Below are 20938 nucleotides of genomic sequence, written 5' to 3' on the forward strand. Positions count from 1 at the left end.
GACATATTGAATGAAGCAGTACTTTCAAACATTACCTGGCAAAAGGATTGTGAGAATGGAGATGCCAATACTTTCGTACACATCAAAACCACTAACCGCTCCTTCAGAAAAGGAATTTTTAGAATGTGATTTCATAATGTAGAGGTATTGGAAGCTATTTAAATAACACTTGAGCCCTAGCTGTAAGAAGCAGGAAGGCTTTAATTTCTGACAAAAGCTTCTTTCAGTTACATAGGTGAATCTGCTTGTCAGATCCTGCTGGGTACAGGGCAGTGTATGTTCTGTAAGGGACTAACGTACGATGCATTAGATATGATCTTTATCCCATCAAAACATGCAATTAGTTTGAGAAGGTCTGGTATTCTTCATTTACCAAATGTCTCATATTCTGCAGTGTGACCTGGTTCTCTGTCGTCAGAAGCGTTTACAGCCACAACAGCTGTGTTTCTAAGTGACATGTTCTGCTCCTGTCAGGAGTTAGCCTCTCCTCATAATTTCAAAATTCCTGTACCAAGATCCTCAGAGACTTGTGACTCTTCAGGCTGGAGAAGAGAAGTCTTCTCAGGGGGATCTTGTCAATATGTGCAAATACCTGATGGGAGAGGATGAAGTTGAGGGAGCCAGGCTCTCCTCAGCAATGTTTGCTTCCAGGATGAAAGACAATAAATATGAATTAGAAAACAGGAAATTTCATCTGAGCACAAGAAAACGCTTTGTTGTTTGTTTTTGTGTTTTTGTTGTTGTTGTTGTTGTTGTTGTTGGGGTGGGGTTTTTTGTTTTGTTTTTAATCTTCGAGGGTGGCCAAACACTGGAACAGGTTGCCCAGAGAGTTTGTGGAGTTTGGATCTTGGTCAAAATCTGACCTAGACACAGTCCTGCACAGCCTGCTCCAGGTAACCCTGCTTGAGCAAGAGGGTTGGACTAGATGGTCTCAAAAAGGTCCTCTCCTACCTCAACTCTCCTGTGATTCTGTAATTGCTGGGGAAGCTTGAGTTCAGTGATACAAATTTGAAAGATTAGAAAATCATTGTGGGGTTTTTGTCATTGAATTTGTTGTTCAGCTTCAGTCATACTTCATTTCTCTCCTCTCTGCCAGAAAACTCAGCAATTTCAAGCCAAAGGAGCAGTTTCCCAACTTCATTTTGGACCAGCTCTTATCAGCCTCCCCCTCCACCATGCTTAAGTGGAGTACACCCTGATTTCCCCGTTACTGCACCAGGCACCTTCCCAACACCAGAGCCCGGCAGCTGGCCAGGACACGGCCTTCATCAGACTGCCCCACCTCCTCCCCCTGCTGCATCTGAATCCTGGCATTACCCTTTAGCATCTCAGGTGAGCCCTTCGTATGCACACATGCATGACGTGTACATGCATCATCATCACCCTCATCCACACATGCACCATCATCATCCCAGCTCGCACCGTGACCCCCGGTACGGGTCCCTGCTGATGCCTGCAGTCCGCACAGCCAGGATTCCTGCTCCCCAGTGTGACGTGACAAAGACAGATCCCGCTGCTGTCACCAGCGCTACCTCAGCATGGGCTGGAGCCTTTCACGGAACGGTGGACATTGTGCCAAGTTTTGGGTTTGACACAGGTAAGGTGGTTTGATTGTGTCTGTGACTTGTTTTAGCAGGAAGAATTTGAGTAAAGTGGACTCCCTGCAGCTGAAGCAGGTTTTGTTCTCAGAGCCTTTCCCATATATATTTCCAAGTGGGAATCCCTCCTGAAATCACTGTTAGGGCAGACGAGCTGTGAAACATCCAGCTCTTGCTGCCTTTTGCTGAGAGACGTTTGCCTTGGTCCCATTCAAGCCAAATGAGTTGTGACATGATATGTGGTTTTTGGTTTAAATCTTGTGGGAAATGGTTAATTAAACTTCCATGTGGAAGCTTCCAGCTGCTTCAGCTAGTTCATATGTTCATTCATCAAAATATAGCTCCAATGAGGACTGGACTAATAACTTGTCAGTACATGAAGGCTGCATCCTACTCATCTAAACTGGACAGTGCAGCATTTCCTTCCTGTGTAGTATCCACGTCTCACATAGAGAGTAGAGATGCTGGTTGAGCTGTGCTTGCCATCAAACTAAACTTCTTTCTGCAGGGTCTAGGCAGAGGTCTGTGGATTAGATCCATTTTACTGCAGGGTCTGTAGCCATAGGACAGCCTCCCTAAACTACTTCTGCAAGCTTTGACTGTCAGGCTCTCATCTCAGTGTTAGGAACAGTCCAGCAGCCCTCACTGTTTGTAGCTGCTTGTGATCAGGTGATGGGTGACTAACAGTTTCCAGTGCATCCATCCTGGAGCTCGTATGCACTATTGAGGTCTCCTTTTTCTGCTTCGTACTTGTCTGACCAGCAGCAATCCTTGCAGATTAGTACTTCTTAAACATGTTATGTTATTTATTAAGGAACTACTAGGTTTGCATCCCTCTTCCTTTTTCCTTAAGGTATCTGTTTGTCTTCTTGATAGCTCTAGCTAACTGATTCAATCTGTGAGAAACACTTCCTTGCTTTGATCAGTGTGCAGGGGAACAAAGAATTGGTGGAGGAAAAAAATGCTGTTTCTTAAATATGAAATAACATGAATCTGATTATAACTGAGCTAACCTAACACAAATATCTCTCTTCCCTTATTAGCAATTGGGAACAAATAATCTCTTCTAAATACCATGCCACTTGCTGCCGCAAGAAATTAATAAAAAGCATAATAGGCTTCTTAACACTAGGCAGTTTTATATCTATTAATAACATTTCCAGCCATGCCAATGATACAAGAGGAATTATATTTTGTGCTTTTGGGTATGTGTCGTGGTTTAGCCCCAGGCAGCAACCAAGCACCACGCAGCCACTCGCTCACTCCCCTCTGGTGGGATGGGGGAGAAGATCGGAAGAGTAAAAGTGAGGCAACTCATCGTTTGAGATAAAGACAGTTCAATAGGGAAAGCAAAAGCTGCACACAGAAGCAAAGCAAAACAAGGAATTAATTCCCTACTTCCCATGGGCAGGCAGGTGTTCAGCCATCTCCAGGACAGCAGGGCTCCATCACATGTTAACAGTTACTTGGGAAGACAAACACCATCACTCCAAACGTCCCCCCCTTCCTCCTTCTTCCCCCAGCTTTATATGCTGAGCATGATGTCATCTGGTATGGAATATCCCTTTGGTCAGTTGGGGTCAGCTGTCCTGGCCGTGTCCCCTCCCAGCTGCTTGTGCACCCAGCAGAGCATGGGCAGCTGAAAAAGTCCTTGACCAGTGTAAGCGCTACTTAGCAACAACCAAAACATCTCCACATTATCACCCCTGTTTCCAGCAAAAATCCAAAACATAGTCCCACACTAGCCACTACGAAGAAATGTAACTCTGTCCCAGATTAAACCAGGACAGTATGAAATGATAATCTGACAAGACTGGGATTTCAAGTTTTGCCTTTCTGAAAAATTCCATAATGGGAGCAAGCTATCCTCTCTGAAGTGTGAACAAATTGTCACTGTCACAAGCCCCCTGGTCTGACAGTAGCCCCAGCAGTCCAGCTCCAGAGCTATAGTATTTTACTTACCTTTTGGGGATGGAGCCAAGAACTGTGTAAGGGACTGTTAGTCAGGAGGAACCACTTCCTGGCTTAGGTATGAGTCCAGCCTAGGTTGTGGGTTGTTTCAGTGCTGGGCAAGTTGGTTTGCTTACAGCTGCTTTCTTGGTAGTAGTACGCATAATAAACCAGGTGCTTTTTCTTCTGTAGGAACACAGTACCGCAAAAAGGACTATGGGTTATAGCACTGCCTTACAGGACTAATACAGCCTTTGCTCAATGCTGCCTGCTCCTTGTGAAAATCCCTATGGAGGGGTACAGTTGGATGCTAATTTTATGAGGGTCCTGATTTGGCAGTGCTTAACAGTGGCTTACATGTCTTGTAGTTGTCTACTCAGCATGGGAGGCAGTGGAGAAGGCCTGAACTGTTAAGTTCTCACCCACGCCTGATGTATGGGTTTTAGTTCATGAGTTCCTGTGGGGGATAAGAAAGAGGGGAAATGTGTGACTAGTTTGCAGGAACAGAGGATCTCAGCAGAGAAATGTCTCAATTGTTTGTGACTATTCAAAATGGCCACACACTGAAACACAACAGCAAAACCTTATAAGGCAGGCCCAGTTTGGCATGTAAAGCTTTGGAAACAAGGGAGCAAGCAACAAAACACAGCAGTTGGTGGTAGCCTGTGACATTACAATCATTTGCTTTCTTATCCTGCACACTCATCAATCCTATGCTCTCCAAGCAGAGGCTTGCTGGGAAGGGCAGGAAGGCTCTGAGCTCCCTTTTCAGCCTTGCCTGCAGCTTGTAGATTTGAGACAAATGCTTTAGTGACAGGCATTTGAGGCCTGATCATGGTGAAAAGAGGGAGCTTAATTGTCCCAGTGTTTTGCATGCATCTCAGATGGTGTCATCCCAGGGAAGGTGTGTTGTGCCGCTGAGGAGAGGAGCGGGCTGCTGAAGCACCACACTGAAGCATCCAGCACTCACCAGCACAGTTGAGGCTTTTCTTGCTCCATGTTAACTCCAGGGGAGAATTATACTGGATCCACATCACACAGAATTTCACTACATTTAACTCTAATGTGAGACAGCAACCTCAGCAGGGAGGCTAAAATCTGAAGGGCCTGGAAGCATGTACTGGTTTTCTGAAGCATAGAAGTGGTTTCTTCAGAGTAGGATAAGGCCATAGTGGCAAGAAAACTTCAGTTCTGGAAGTCTTTGCTCATATATCCCTGGAGAATAAAATACAATAACCTGAGGAGCTGTCAATATATCAGATTCTATGAGCTTCAGATGATTTATATAAAAAAGCTCATTTGGTATATACCTAGACATTGCTTTTCAGAGTCCGTCAGATACGAAAATTATTTCTCCCCCCTTCCCTTACTGTGGGTCACATTTCTTGTGCTACTGTCACATGTGATTATAGAAACATTTGCAAAATTCCTCACGCTGAATTATATGGAATGATAGTGTTGGGATCAGGGCAGGCTGGCTGTAATCTTACCCTCTTCCAGCTACATTGTTGCATCTCTGCCATACTAAGCCACATATTTGATCTCATGAATGGATGATGCTCAATCACTTCAAAGGTTAAGAGGGGGTTCCCCTTGCATGCATGGTATAGTTTGGGAATTTATGTTTCAGAACAGATTGTGTAGGACATCAGCGTATCACTGTTCATGGAGCTAACAAAGTATTGATCTGTCTTGCACATCTGTTTGAACTTACATGGTCCTGTTTTAGAGGATGAAGAGGGATTTAGCTACCTGATTCCCATTAAATGTGGCTTAATCCTCACATTGTGTGCTGCAAATTAACCCTTTTGGAAGCTTCTTTATTGGTACAAGGGGGATTAAAGAAAATGCTAGTCGACATCAATACCTGTTACGTTTGTGGTGGCTGGTATGCAGTGTCTTTCCAAAGCTGAAGCACCCAAGCTATAATGCTCAATATAAAAGGATGTTTTATATCAAACATTGATATAAACACATTGATATAAGCACAACACGTTCGTACTTTAGACCACAATTCCCTGCCCTGCTGATGTCAAGCAAAGCAAGGTCAGCCCCTAACAGCACTGACTGCAGTTCACAGCATATGTACAGAGAGCGTTGCTGCAGCCATAATCTCAGTGTCGGGGCTAAATCCTTGTGTTTACGTTAAAGGTGCACAAGCCGAGTTGAGCACTTAAGACCAGGGAGGTGGGGAGGGGAACTGCTGTCTTGCAGTGGAGCTGATGGTTACGGCTGTCAGTGTTTTCCTCAGGAGCAGAGTGGGAGGCTACAGAACTTTAGGTGGTCAGTCCGATCCCGCTGCACTGGGGAGGAGGGCAGAGCAACTTGCCCTGCTACTGCAGAGCCTAGGAGGATATCCTGTCCTGCTGTTGGGCAGATGTGCTAGAGGAGGCTTCCTGTAGCCCAGCATGCTAAAAGCAGAGCAGGATTATGGCATATCTGAGGGCTGTAAGTCTATCTTAAAATTGAGGTGCACATCCTTTATCATAAGAAGTTATGCACGTTGAGGTGCATAACTTTAAATTTCGGTGAATTAATCAACATCCTCTAGTCCTGGCTTACTATGGAAAGCCCACTTTTGGAAATGCCTTTACATCAGTGTGTCACGTTGAGTATGGAATTTGAGTGGTCAGTCTACTGCCTTCTGTAGAGTTGTTTCTCTTCACACACACCCCATGAGTTTGTCACAACTCATTAAGATTGTCTAGATGTTCCCACAGAACCTGCATTCTGCTTTGTGGCAGTTAGCTATAACGTTGGTATCCCAGAGACAGGGAGTTGTGCTGGTGTGGTGGCACTGACTTATGCACCGCAAGCGAGGATGTCTTTGCCAAGAGGAAAATATTCTTGCAGCAGGCTGCAACTGAAAGTTTTCAGTTAGTAGCAGGGTTGCACTTGGATGACATGTTAGGACTGCAGGTAGCCTTGCCATGAAGTAGGTGGGAATATAATGAGAAAAAGGCATGGAAAATGTTCTGCTTTCGGTTCTGTAACTAAGGCAACTTTGGTTTTTTAGATTGTTTTCTGTGGCTGTTTAAACTTAATAGCTATACCTTAAACGTCCTTGTTACAGCTACCTCTGTTTGTTGCAAAGATACCTAACTAAGAAGGTGTCTGTTCAGCTGGTTATTCCCCTTTGACCAGTTGCTACCGTCAGGTGGACATCCTCCTAAACAGGTGTGTGTGTCATTTTTTTTAAAGCTGCTGGGAACCATATAACCTGTTGCCCTTCTCATCAGCTTCCATTGCCTCTGGTGGCCCTTAGTGCTCCACTGGTGAACTTAAATTACTTCCTTACACTCCAAAGGGTTTCTCCTGCCTGACTCCCCTTCTTTTGTTGTTGTCTTTGTTTAGAAAAATTGTAAACAGCAGGGGTAAAATAACACAAAGTTGTCACCACTAACTTTGAGGGAGCTTTGAAGGAAACTAACAGCAGTTTATGGTGATTCTGCCTCGAAAACAGGTAACTCTTAAGCAACAAGGAGACATCCTCACTGAGTAAAGAGCCTCTGAACATGTTTTTATAGGCATGCTTTAGTTGAGGGATATCCCAGGTTTTCCAGTCTAAAAAAACAGGTGCAAGTGCATATGAAATGGAGCAGAAAGCCACTGAACATGCTATAGCTGTGTGCTCTGCTTTCCCTACCTGTTTACTGCTGGACATGCAAGTGTTTGGACACCGCTTGGGAATCCTCACATGGATAGAGCCATATACTGGTATCTTTTATGGGACTATTAATTGCTTTGTAGCTCAACTCTGAAATTATGTTGATCATCATTAAAGATTTCACTGCTTGTATTCCTAAAACAAAGAGGTGGTGGTCAGATCTGAACCTGTTATGCCTATTAGGCTTTCTGAACACATGGGTCTTCCTTTGTGTTTCACTATGTGATCAGATATGGAAATGAGAGATCCAGGGATGGATTTGCCCACATGGTTCTGTGAATTTTCACAGGTTAATGATCAAATGGTCGTGGAACTTCAATGGTTGCAACATCACTGGGGTCTGGAGTTGCACCTACTTATAGTAGTGGTAAAATTGGCCCTAAATTCTTAGCAGATCAGGCAGTCGATGCATTGGTCTTAGTACACAATGTAGCAGGGCAATATATAGTATGACACAGAGGGGAGCATTGCTGTCTATATAGAAATAATGATTTACAGTGGGAAGTGCACCTTCATTTTACGAAATGTGATTTGCTGGTTCAAACTGTCAAGGGGCAGGTTTTAAATCAGTGAGTCCTAAATGCCTTACTACTAATACTACCTATTAAAATACTCGCCTGCACCTCACTCCTTTCTACTTGCCCTATAAACGAGCAAGAATGTATCTTTGGGAAGTTTCATCCTCACCTCCCCCTCTACTGTCTGGATTTTAGGTATACGCCCTGTTGGGTGTAAATCTAGCGAAGATTGAATCCCTCTGGAGCAGAAAAATCCCAGATTATAACACAGGTTCCAAGTCTGTAATGCTAAATCCACAACATAGCACCACATTTATTAGATAGTCCTCACTTTTTATAAAGGAAAATGTTAGAGGAACTCGTAACAAATGCAAGCTGAAAATCATTAATTTTTCCCATGTGGAAGCACTAGCCATTCTTGGCTAAAAATCTGACACTCTGTAGGTGAAATTATTTGGGTTTTTTACGTGCTGCAGGAACGTTTTCCCTCTTTCCCCTGAAAGATGAAATGCCATAGAAACTGTGAGATCCTAAAGTGTCACAGGCCTTTTCTAAAAGAGGTAGAGTCTGTGGCTGGCCCCTGTGAGGAAAGGTTATTCTGTTGCATACTGGATTGTCTGTGCAGACCTTGCTGGAGGATTTTTATCACGCCATGCCATGCTCCAAACAAGGCCAAAACAAGGAAGCGCAGACAGGGTTTTATCAGCATTCCTGAACTGCCTGAGCCAGTCTAAAATGTAAGCGTGGTTTAAGCTCACCCCACATAAACTGTAAAGTTGGGAGCAATAGCAATCAATGTTACTAACAAGTCCACTAGGCTGGTAAGTTTGGGGGCTTTTTTTGTTTTGTTGTTTGGTTTTTGTTTTTTTTAAATCAAAAATGTTTATCCTTACTTTCGTTGCTTGGGGAGGGGGAGGAAAAAGCTCTATCAAATTTTAAATTTTCTTTTTTCCTTTTCTGGCATGTAGGTCTACAGCATCAGGACAAAAGCAAGGAAACTTCTTGGTTCTGAAGTTCAGCTAAATTAAGACCAGCTAGAGCTGGAGTAAGCGCAGTTGGGCAGGCGATGCAACAGTTGTTGACTCCTTCTGCATGGGGCAAAGGACACACATGAAGATGAAGAGCCAACCATTCTGGTTTTGCTATTGAGCCTTTTGTTTGTAAGGCCATTTATGGGTCCCACAGTGTTGGAAAAAACCAAAAACCTAACTTCTCTTTCTTTCCTCATCTGAGCCTGCTGCAGCTGGGCAACCTAACTCCTTTCGCTCCTTTAACAGTGTTTTGTTTTGTTCAGCTTGATATTTTTATGAACAGTCTCAATTGTCAGGAAAAAAGACTCTCCCTTGACTACAGTGCGCCTCCTTTCAGGAATACAGTATTTTGTAGCTCTTTGTGCATCTATTTTTGTAGAAATACAGAAAGTTTGGGTAAGGATTGATGGGCTATTTTAGGATGACATATTTTTTTAAAAAAAATTGTAAAATTGTTAAGTTCTGTTTAAAGAACTTGCTCTCAGAGAAGCACTGGCAAAAAAATGTATAAAATGCTATTTTTAGATGTCTGTGATGTGTTTGTGCATTTTGAGTTTTTTGTTTTGTTACCTCAAATGTCTATCTTTCCTTTCTTTTTAAAGAGCTAAACCTTCCTTGTTTCCACATCACTAGATTTTGATGTTTTTGTCCTTTTGTTCTAGCTTAAGCAAGTGTAATTCGCACCTAAAGTTTCAGCCAAATATTTTTCCTGCTGGCGTTAGATTGTAGTAAGGGTGTTTTTATTTTCTTGCTCCTAAAGGTGGCTTTGTGCTGTGCCGATTGTCAGAAACTTGCAAACACCTTTAGCATGGAGGAAAGCCCGGGGTTACAGGAATTGCATTTCCAACCCATCCATTCTTTCAAAATGGACCAAATACTCTTACGGATTTAAATCAGACATGAGTTTGGGCTTCATCCACGATCCATTGAAGCTGTTGAACACAGTCCCCTGTGGGTTATGCTTCAGGCCCTCATAGTGCTTGTCAATATCAGTATACTCTTATTTTAATTCATGAGGGATGACTTTCAGCTAAGCCATTTCAAGGGTGGTAACTTATAACATCAATATTCAGGAGAGAAATGGCAGTTTTATAAAACCATGCGACTTGTGGAAACAAAATGTTTTCAACTAGCCTGATATTTTTGCTGAACACCTCAAGGAAAGCGCTGAAATTTTCAACTCCTGTTGACTTCAAGACCTGTTTGTCTAACCTAAGATTTGCTGTGGGCCTTATGAGACCCAGCTCCAGCTCTTGAATTTCTTGAGAAGTTGCACGTGCTCAGCGTGCATAAATTCAGGCATCGCTGCTGTCTGGGTAAGCACCTGACCTTGGAAATGACATGGTCACATATAGCCACATGGCTCTGCAAAGTTTTTGGGAAACCCAATTTCTGGCCTGGGCCTTGGATCTGACTTGATAGTAAGGACTTTAGTGGAAGCCAAGGTGAACATGATGCAATCCTGAACAAGGGCTGCAAGATTAACCTTGACAGCCACAGTCCGGCAATGGGCTGGAGCTGGGTCAGCCCCCATGCCCAACCCTAGTGACTCCAGTGTGAGTGTCAGCATATGCTTAGGTGGGTCTGACCACAGGATCGGGGCGTGGGTTGCCAGACCCTACCTATTGCTTGGAGATGTTGCCCTTCTCCTCTGTGCACCCAGGGTCCCTCTGTGGTATTTCCCAAGGCTTTTGAAACTTATTATATTTTTCTTACCACTGTTTTCAGACATCCCTGTCTGAAAGACAAACCAGCTAAATGGAAACCAAGACATAAGCACATGGCTGAGATAAGAAACAGTTTCATTTTAAGGCAAAGAGCATTATAAATGTAGGTTTGTCAGGTGGAGACCACATGGATCTGCCTGTGAAAGGGGAGGGGGAGTGTTGGGATATGCATGCCACTCCAAGGTTCGGGCCCCCTTCCCTGTGCTGCTGCTTCTCACCAGGCTTTTTGAACTTGCTCCTATGAGGTGTTGAGCGTTCTCTCTTGCCACGTGAGAGGGCTTGACATGCTGGCACTGGAGGCATTAGGATTATGTCACAATTTGGCAAGACCTTTAAGTGTGTACCTTGTTGATTTGAAGTTTGAGACAGCATAAAAGTACTGAATGGACTATGCTTAAATATTATTTTAAAATAGTAGGGTTGTAGTTTCTGTGTTGGGATGCTGAATTAAATGTGGTGGGTTTTTTTCCCCCTCATCTTTATAGTCCATCAGTATTTCTCTTAATAAATTTCACTCTCATGACAATTCTATGTATTATTGCTGCTCTGGTGGAGATAGCTCCTCAATTTGTCAATTAATTCATAATGCAATGGGAAAACTGTATGGGAGGGAACGTAGTAATAGCTGACACGCTTCACTTTCTTATCAGGACAGTACAGTTCAGGAAGTATCTCAAGAATAAGAGTTCTGACTTAAGAATTCTGACAGTATTAGAAATACTGGGAGGAAAAAAATCCAAGCTTTTTTTTTATTTTTTTTTTGGACTTGACAAAGCTGGAAGGCAAAGAGGCAATGTATCCTCTTTGAGCTTCGGGGCTGGAGAATTTGGGTGGCGGAGGGAGGAAAGTAAAAAGCACCATTTCTTCTGGAGGTATAGTGTGTTTGACTTCCTGAAATAGTTTAAAGTCTAGCAAGAGCAGTCTTGCATTGCCTTCCTCTTTGCAAGTTCAGATGATGAGGGACCTCCTCCTGCTCCCTATAGATGTCAGAGCAGAATGGGACAGGAAAAAACAGGCCCACAGTTTGCACTGGAATCTCTTTCTGGATTGTTTTATTGAGTTGATGGGTAATGGGGATGAATATGTGGTGACACTATTGCCTCTTCCACCTCAAGGACTACTGTCATGTGCCCAGTTTCCACTGCTGGACCTGTGAGTGCGCTGAAGGAACTTCTGTTGCTCTGCAGGCTTGGGGAGACAAGTGCCAATAAAAACCTGCTATCATCTATAGCCATTCATGCACCAGTCAATCAACTTTGAAAGTCAAATAAATTTTTTTTTTCTTCAGTCACTAACCATCCCCTGTACTAACAAGTGAGTTGAAAGTAAAAGCACGAGCACATAGCGGTAGCCCTACTTCTGTGTTCTACAGTCTGAAGGATGGGAAAGAAAAAAATCCTTCCCTGTGACAAACTTTTAAGTTAAATTCGGCAGATTTACTTCTCTCTCTCACATACACGCACACTTACACACATGCACAAATGTGCTTATGAGAAGCAGATGTTGTGATGGTTTTGTTCTTTAAGAAAGAGGGGAGTGCTTGCTCGCATTGTTGCAGTTACAGAGAATTGATGGCAGTGAGAAAGAAACAGAAATGTTAAGACTGCTCAGGTTTCCAGAGATAGGAGAAAAAGGCCCTTAAAATCAGGTCACAGACAAGTTATGTGTCTTAACACATTACTAAAGGAGTTGTTTCATTCTTTTTGTGCGTGGTGAGTTCTGATGCTGTCCCAAGAAAGTGGATGATTCATTTCGTGAGGACTTATAAAACATGATGTACTCTGTCACTACTTCTGGGAGAACATAGGGAAATTATGGTTTTATTTTAAGAAAATCTACATACTAAACTCCTTAAAGTTGTCCAGGATTTGATTTTATTCCTACTAAAGTTGAGAAATCTGCCATCAATTTTTGTGTCTTAATTTGAAGACTGGGAGGGTTCAAGCTGTCCACCACTTTTTGAAAAGCAGATACCAGTTTGTTTCATCTGGGCATTTCCATCACAACAAGATGATGGAGTAGTGCAGCTACTGACTGCCCAGCTGATTTGATTTCTGGAGAGCTGAATAAGCTACACTTGGCAATAGTAAAATGCACTTTGTTCTGATTCGTCTCCTCACCAGACACATAAATTCAGTTATCAGTTTATCTGATACCTCTTTCATAGTGTGAAGATCTTCAGTGAATGGCAGTTTTCTCTCAGTTTTCTACTTCTGCCTCATAACAGTCTTTTGAGGATGAATCTCTCGTCACAGCTTTCAGAGAGAGCAGAGGTGGTTGGAGGGAAGTGTCATGTTTCCCCTCACCTGCACTTAGGATCAACTTGCCTGTAGCCAGCCTTTCTGCTTCTAGGCTATTGTGCATGTCTTGCTCTCCTCCCACAATTCTTTATGTGCATGTATATATATGTGTATGTGTATATACGTATATATGTATGTGTATATACATATATATGTATGTGTATATACATACATATACACACACACTTGTAGCAATACTTGGTTCCCTCCGTTCCACCCTCATGCTTCAAATGCACATCCTTTGGAAACGAAGTGAATGGACAGCACTAAACCTCATCTGAGACTGAGAAAATGTAGGCATTTTATTGCGTTCTCTGTAACCTCAGTAGCAAATGGAATTTTTTTATACTTGTAAAAAACCAAAACCAAACAACAACAAAAACCCAACCAAAAAACTGAATTCAAACCCCCTGATTTATTGTATCTGTGAAGATGACCATGGAGTCAGGAGAGTTATGTAGAGAGGTGCAATATATTGCCTTTCAGCAGACAAGCATATCTTTTTGATTATGATTCTTTTAATTAATTTCAGGTACAAGCTTTTTCTCCATACCAATCAACCAGCAACATATATTTCTTATAAATGATTTAGAAATATATATATTTTAAAATTTGACTTCTTGGCTTTAATACATCAGCCTTTGAGCTTTTAAAGGGTATTTGGATGATAAATATTGTTTGTGTGTGGATTTTTAAAAAAAGTTGATGCATGTTGTTTGGAACTGAAATCTCAAGTAAAGCAGGAAGGTATTTAAAAATAAATACTGCTTTTACATGTTAGCCCTATGGGCACAATCTGACAGTTGTGATGCAGGAAGATGTCCCTTTAAAGACTAAGGGACTCTTGCCTGAGCCAGGTCAAAATCCAGTCCCTGTGACAGGAGACACAGGAGCAATCTTCTTGCAAAGGCTGAGCTGGTAGAGCTGTAAGCAGAGACGATCCTCTCCAGCATTGTATGTAGATGGTTGGGCAGCCACCGGTCAACATATTAAAATTAGTTTGTGTTGGCAGGTTCATACTTTCCCTGTCTTATGGGGTGAACTGGTTGCCAAAGGGAATTTGAGATGCCCCTGGAAACCTGTGTTTTAACTGCCCTTGGTCTGCACAGTGCCCATGACCCTCTCCCTCTTCTTGCTCTGCGGTCTCCATGACACCACAGTGGGACCTGTGAAAGCTGGGCTGGAGCTACCTGTGAAATGCAGAATGTTTTTAGCTCCCAATAAAGATATTTTAGGGATGGGCATAATTAAAACATCATAGTTGTCTTCTGCACCTGCTTAAAGACTCGAGCCTTCAAGCTGGATCAGCTGTGCATCACTGATGATGGCTGTTTGCATACAGTAGCCCAAGTACTGCTTCCTCCCCTCAGTGTTTTTGGAAATCTTCGATGGCATTGAGATCATTGGGACCAGCCTCAAATGCCTGAATTGCAGTCCAGTGTTGGCTGGCACAGGGTAGTGGCCTGGGGTCTGGTCCAACATCGGTGGACGTCAGTTGGAATCAGCATTGATTCCGGTGAGCTTGGGCTCAGGTAACTAGTACCTATAGACAATCCATATTTATAGCAGTTGAGGTTTACAGTAATCTAGTAAAGTATCTGCAGAACTATGCTGCACTTTCCCTGTTAGCTGTTTGTAGCTGTTGTTTAAAACCGTCAGTCAGATCAGGGTCCCTCTCCTCCCCCCACCTGTTTTCCAACCCTGCTTCCCTCAAAACTCCATTGAACTTTTTTGCCCCTCTCATCCAAACTGATGGGGTGGCTTTGTATAAAGAAAAATGTCACTGTTTTAATTACTGAATAAATAATTTAATGTGAATTTTATTGTAATATTTTTATGTAGCATTTTTTGGTTCGGTCTGTATTTCTCAATAATTAGCTAATGCTTTCTTTTTATTCTTATGCAACTGAAGAACTCATAAATCTCTTTGTAAATTACAGCATCCTGAGTTTCTATTTTTTTCATGTTATTAATTGTTAGAGCCAAGGGTTTGTCTTCTGTTGACAACATTGTAAAACAAGTGTTCTAAACCGTTTCTCTACTAAAATTGGACAGAGTGAAAGCCTAGCATCAAAGGGATTTCGAACAAGGCTCTCTTGAAGGCAATAGATTTCCATCTCAGATACTGTCAATTGCTTCTGCTACAATGCCTTTTTTTTTCTTTTTAAGTGTCTTTTTTAGTTGAGCATTAAAGCTCAAGGCTATTTTACAATCAGACCTAGCAGAATCACTACCTGGCATTTCTTAGTGTAAGACCCTTTTTAATTTTATCATTTTCTGGCAGTTTTGACTGTCATCGAGTAGAGACTTAACATGCAAGTGATTTATCTCGAATTGACTTTTTTGGCAAAGTTCAGTGATTCCCAGTAAGGAGGTAACTTTGCCCTTGCTAAAATTATTTTACAACTGTTTAATTAAGAAAAGTTTGCATGTCTGTGTTCTGGCTGAAGGTTTGGTGTTTTGGTCACATACATCATTTAGTGTTCCAACAGAGAGGAAGAAAAAAGAAAAACTCCAAACTTTGGCCAAGCACTGAGCTTTTGAAAAATTGCCACTTGCACGCAATCAGCAGGGAACTGTTAAGAGTTTAGTTGCAAAATCCTGTGAAGATCCTGACCATATGGGATGTACTCGGTTTCAGAGCATCAGGAGATGAGCAGGATTTTCCCCACACATCTTGCTCCAGACCCTGTTTCCAGGATCAGACAGCAAGCAGGGCACTTTTTCTCTGTGCAGAATCACTTTGTTCTTCTTTCTTAAGCTGTGAGGAAGAGATGGAGAGAGCTGCCAGACAAACTCACGGAGAGGAAGGCCAGGAAAGGAGGAGGCTGGGTTCGAAAGCTTCCTGTAGGAGAGAATAGCGTTGGGAGCTACCGGGAGAGAAGCAGTCTCCATGGACAATGGGGATGAATACGGGACGTGCAGACCACTGAAAAATAAGCAAATAATGCCTAAAGATTGCTTGGCGAATACATTAAAGACGGGGGGTGGGGGTGGGGGTGGGGTGGGGTGGGGTGGGGGGATGTGACAGACACCAAAAAATACCAGAATAAAGGTTGGACATAGAAATTTGGTATAAACTAAATGTCAAGGAAAACTTAGGATAAACATTATAGGAAATCTTTCTTTGAAGCGAGCTGTGTACACTGCAGTTCAGTCTGTGAGAAAAGATGTGGGAGCCCTATTACTTTAAGACAATCACAATTATCGTCAGGGAAGCAATTGTGTTTTAGGAAGCAAGAGTGCATTAAGCCAGAGGGTGAGCTAGCTGAAGTGCTTTTTCTTCTCCTGATAACTTCCACTGGTCTCACCAGAGTAGGGCTCCAGCTATGTTGCCCCACACCTGAGTTTCCAGGTGCTTATGGAGGTTATTACTTCTACGTGCTTTCACTGCATCACGAACTGAGAGCAGGGGAAGTGATGCTCAAGAGTAAACACTATTCTGTGACTGATTTTAATCATGATGACCCATGTCCTCCATTAATGTAAATCAGTGTCACTCAGTTGGCTTTAGTGACATTAATGCCCATCAAGAATGTCATTGGTTACATCCAGATAAATCTAATTTGGGGTGTTATCAGCTGGAAACTGGGTGCCAGCCTGGTGCCTGGGGGAGGTGCTTCCCTTGGAGCCAGGATCAAGCCAGGTGACCTCATCAGTGCTCAGCCCACCTGGCGCAGGGGAAATGCCATGGAAAATGTGAGGAGCGGGGTCTGGCATCCTCCATGCTGGAGATGGAGGTGAGCGTGGCTGGGGGCCAGCTGCTGGGACTAGGGCTGGCTGGCTCCAGTTAGACAGGGGTGCCATCAGCCCTTCATGGAGACCCCAGGCGTGGGGGGGGCCAGTCATCCCGGCAGGACCTCAGACTCTGAGGGGTTATGCTGCCTGCATGACGTGGGAGGCCGGGTGGGGACCAAGAAAAGACATCTGGTGAGAATTCCTCACGGCTGAGCTGTGCGTTGGGCTGGGATGCCGATTAATTTAGCTGATTTCTTTTTTGGGGTTGTTGGGAGGAGGAAGGGGGCTGGATGTCACAGCCTTCCAGTAATTGTCTCTCCTTCAGCATATCACTTTTGCTTTCTTTGAAGGAAAGTGAGAAATTATATTTAAAAAAAAAATATACAAAAAACCCCACCCCAAAAACCCAAGCAAACAAACAAAACCCAAACAACAACCAACACCAGGAACTACACCAATGTCTTTGCCTTGACAATAAATGTACATCTGCAACAGTTTATCACTATGGGAAAATGAGCGGGTAATAAAGTTTTGATGTTGGCTGTTGCATGTACAGAGGTATCACAGGCTTTGAAAATGATTTGTTATGTGAATGCCCATAGTAGCACCAAGGTTCAAAGGGAGGTGGTTTGTTTTTCATGCCCATTTAGTTATGAGTAACACCAGCTCTGATTTCCTCCTCCCACCAGCAAGCAGTGTCCTACATTGGAAGCCAAATATAGCAACAAAGATTTCTATATCTGGCCAAAACCAAAAAATCTGTTCCCTTTTAAGAATAACACTCTATACTTTTCTGATGGAGATGGATAAAGAAAAAATTCAACTTTAAGGAAGCCAGTTTCTCAGTGGGAAACCCCCCAGTCTCTTTCAAATGCTCAGTGTAAAAGGTATGAACTATGTTTTGACATCCGTGTAAAAGCCAATGGGGAGAATTCTGTGGAGCCCCATCAGTAAAGCACTTCTGGGGTGGCAGTCTGGATAAATCTTCCCCACTCATTGGTGTGCTTTTTCTGCCCTGCTTTGTCTGTCCTCTGAGCAACAGAGCCAATACTGAATGGGAACAACATGACTTGCGTAACTACCCCTGCTTTTTCTTCACCTTTTTCTTTCTGGTTTGCTTTTGTGGAGAAATAATTCCTTGGCTCTGAGGGACAGACCCCTGCTCCACCTGGCAAGTAAGCGTGACGATGCAGCATGGATCAGCAGCATTGCCCCATGCTCCCTTCCTCTTTGGCTTTCTCATCGGGGGAGTATGTGGGAAGCCAGCCCTCTGCTCTTTCCCATGGCCAGACTTTCAAGTTGTGCGGTGCCCACAGAGGGTGACCAGGGATGGTGGGGCTGCCCAGTTCCCTGCCTGGCTGGTTGGGCTGGAAGAGAAGGAATGTCTTACAAATAAATGCCATAAATGTTCATGGCCAAATCCTTCCTCAGGTAATCATTTGACCTTTTCTGAATTGGAGCTAATGCCACTTGGAGTTGAGCTTAAAATCTCTACCTGTTTTTAGCTGGAATATGCTTCTTAGGGGGAGGTAACACACCCCTCCACCTCTTTCTGATCTTGAGCTGTTTCTTTGACTTTTCTACACCATCTGAGGAAAGCTATTCAGCCTTTCCTTCGAAGGATTTATTCCCATTCCAACCCACCCTCACCACCCACCCATAAGCAACTGGTATCTGTGACATGCGAGCAAAAAAAATCCCTTTCTCTAATGTACCGGCTGCCCTTGTTTCACAAGCGTTGCCTCATTCATTTTCAGACTGTTTGGCTGAAGGCCTTTGCTGTAAGGTGACTACTTCAGGATTATAGAGTTAGCTCTTCCTCCTTTGGAAACCTGGGATGTTTTTTTGTTGATTTCAGTAGAAGCAGCCTTGGACCCTGACGCATTTTAAAACCAATGCAGGGAAGTGTCATCCAGCGAGTATATTTGCACTGGATCTGTTCTGCCAGACATGTTACTGATGAAGTTTTAAATAAACACAGGGATGTTTGGAAATACTTTGTGTATGTAAATATGTAAAATATGCAAAACAAATCTAACAGCTGTGGGGTGTACTCGTTGCTGACGTGACGAGGCTTTGTGTAATGTTTTTTTTCCATCATCCCCTCTTTTTTTAAGCATCTGTGTCTGTTCCAAGATAATCACTTCTCTGTGATTCCCACCGGACAAAGAGGGAGGAGGCTGGATGGGCCTATGTGATGCCCTAAAGTCTGTGTGAACTTCTGTGAAGAACCTCTTACTCTATGGTGAAACCTGCTTTCCACAGAGCACAGGAGCACATGCCCTGAGGGCAACACACAGCAATTGCTATTCATTAAAGGTGGGATGGCGCCTGGGCCAGACTGAACTTGGCCTTTCAAGAACCGGAATGCAAGACACAACACGTAGTACACAGCATTCACGGCTGTCCTCGGGTGCTTCATAACTAGCCTGACAAAAGCATTAGTCATCGGTGTGTGAGTCTTAATTTCCTGAATTGAATCTGTTGCTCAGGAAAGGGTGACATTTTTGTAGCCTCAAGTCCTTTATTCATCCAGGGAGAGACGAAGCCTACATATGCATGTGATCCTACTGAAGGCACTGGGAGGACTGCAGTAAGAAGAAAAGAGTCACCCAGAACAACCCCAGTCCATCACACTACTAGGCTTTTCACAATTTTTTTTTTCAATTAAACAGTGTGCTGCTTTTTAGACATCCTTTCAGAGAGGGTAATTCATCCTCTATGCACAATAAGTCTCTGCACCGTCTCTGAATTCTACAGGATATTTTGTGTGACTTAGCCACCTGTTGTTTTTAACGTTCTTTTCCACCCCTACCCTTGCTCTTGTTTTCCAGTTCCACTGCTTTAAGGGCAGTCTTCCAGACTCCTGGCTAGATGTCAAAGTGGATGTCCAGGGACATGACACAGCCACTCTGTCACACAGTTAGCATCTGTGTGCAGGGGGAGCATGACCTGTCCGTAAGCTGTCATGCTTGGACTCGTGGATGTCGGAAGGTGAAATACAAATACAAGCTCCATTTGTTTGTTTGGTCTTTTCAGCCACAGCAAATGGAAGAGCTTGGCAAAAACAACAGCCCTGGGTAAAGGGCAAAGGGGAAGTGGAGCATTGTTCAGCAGGATCCCAGCAGACACTCTGACTCCCTCAGAAAAAGTGAAATTTACTCTGGCAAGGGAGATAGCTTAAGTGCATCCTACAGAGACCTGCTGCTGCTTATTCTCCTTGCTCCCAGTTAGCCTAGCTGGACTTTTTGCTGTGCTGTCAATGACATTTCTGTGTGAATAAGCTTGAAGGGATCTTTAGAAGATCTAGTACTGTCAGGAACCTCATCCCCACCTTACCTGTGTCCTAATGCAAAAAAAACCCAACTCCATGGAAACAGGACATTCTGGCAATCTATAGCATTTTACAATGCCTTAATGCTATATTCTCCCAGTTTAAAAAGTGACAGGTTCCTTAACTCTTGTTTCGTCAGCTCTTGTCCCACATGACATCTTCCAGTGACGGTGTATATTCTACCACCAGTTTCCCCTTGCAGTGACTGGAAATTGCTACCAGCCTGGATGATGCAGTAAAGTCTTTGAGGCCACTGTTAAAGCCCATGACTTGAAAAAAATTGCTGTTTTGTGGTTTATATGTGTCCTGGTGAATTTTCTGTTGTTTTCTGTGATGGAGAAATGGTTGCTTTTTGTATGAAAGCAGATACCAAAAGACCAGAACACCCTAATTGTACAGAGAGCCCCAGACATGGGTGAGCCAAGCAGACACTCAGAGGAAGAAACAACTCAGGAACAGGGTGCTGAACTTCTTTCTTTCCCCCTCACTGCAAAGTCTGTGTGTTGTCCTGAGAAGACCAGCACAAGAGGTGGCATTTAATTCTTCACTCCCATATCCGTAGGCAGAAAGCAATTTATTTTTGTTGCTTTGAATTTATGATATTTTGCAGCATGTACTGGTCTCATCAAACGTGGACAGCAAGCTCTGAAACCAGTTGGCCAGCGATTTACCTGCAATATCTGATGTTCTCCATGAACAAACTCATCATTCACAATGTGCACTTGCAAAGCACTGTTTGCAATGCAGGGGGTTGGTAACAAACAGGCAATTACATCAAAATTTGTATTTGGATTTGAAACATAGAGAAGCTTAGAGGAAAACTGAAGCCAAGTAGGATCCTTAAGCTTCAAATCTGCCCCTTCAGAAATTATTCCCTTCTTATATTTTGTACTGTATTTCAGTGATTCTTAACATGACTTCTCCTTACTAAAGGAGAAAAAGTAGCTGTCATCCATGACAGACATTGCTGATTGTTTTGCATGTGGCTGTTTGCTGATTTGAATAGGTCTGAGAGGAAGTAGAGAGAACCCAGATCAACTGGTAAAACCTCTGGCTCTTCCATGCACAGTTTAAT

The 20938-nt window shown here is 43.2% G+C and overlaps 1 protein-coding gene across 1 annotated transcript in view; it reads left to right on the forward strand.

The window, feature by feature from the left end:
* The window catches only part of VGLL3 (vestigial like family member 3), a 28780-nt gene extending 14052 nt beyond the window's left edge, over positions 1 to 14728 (forward strand). The window contains exons 3-4 of the mRNA XM_064469604.1: positions 1097 to 1597; positions 8702 to 14728. Coding sequence (XP_064325674.1) covers positions 1097 to 1597; positions 8702 to 8745 — 545 coding nt within the window. The 3' untranslated portion in view covers positions 8746 to 14728. The remainder of the gene's footprint in view (positions 1 to 1096; positions 1598 to 8701) is intronic.
* The last annotated feature ends 6210 nt before the right edge of the window (positions 14729 to 20938 follow it).

This window comes from Phalacrocorax carbo, chromosome 1 (genome assembly GCF_963921805.1).
Source record: "Phalacrocorax carbo chromosome 1, bPhaCar2.1, whole genome shotgun sequence".
NCBI classification, from domain to species: Eukaryota; Metazoa; Chordata; class Aves; order Suliformes; family Phalacrocoracidae; genus Phalacrocorax; species Phalacrocorax carbo.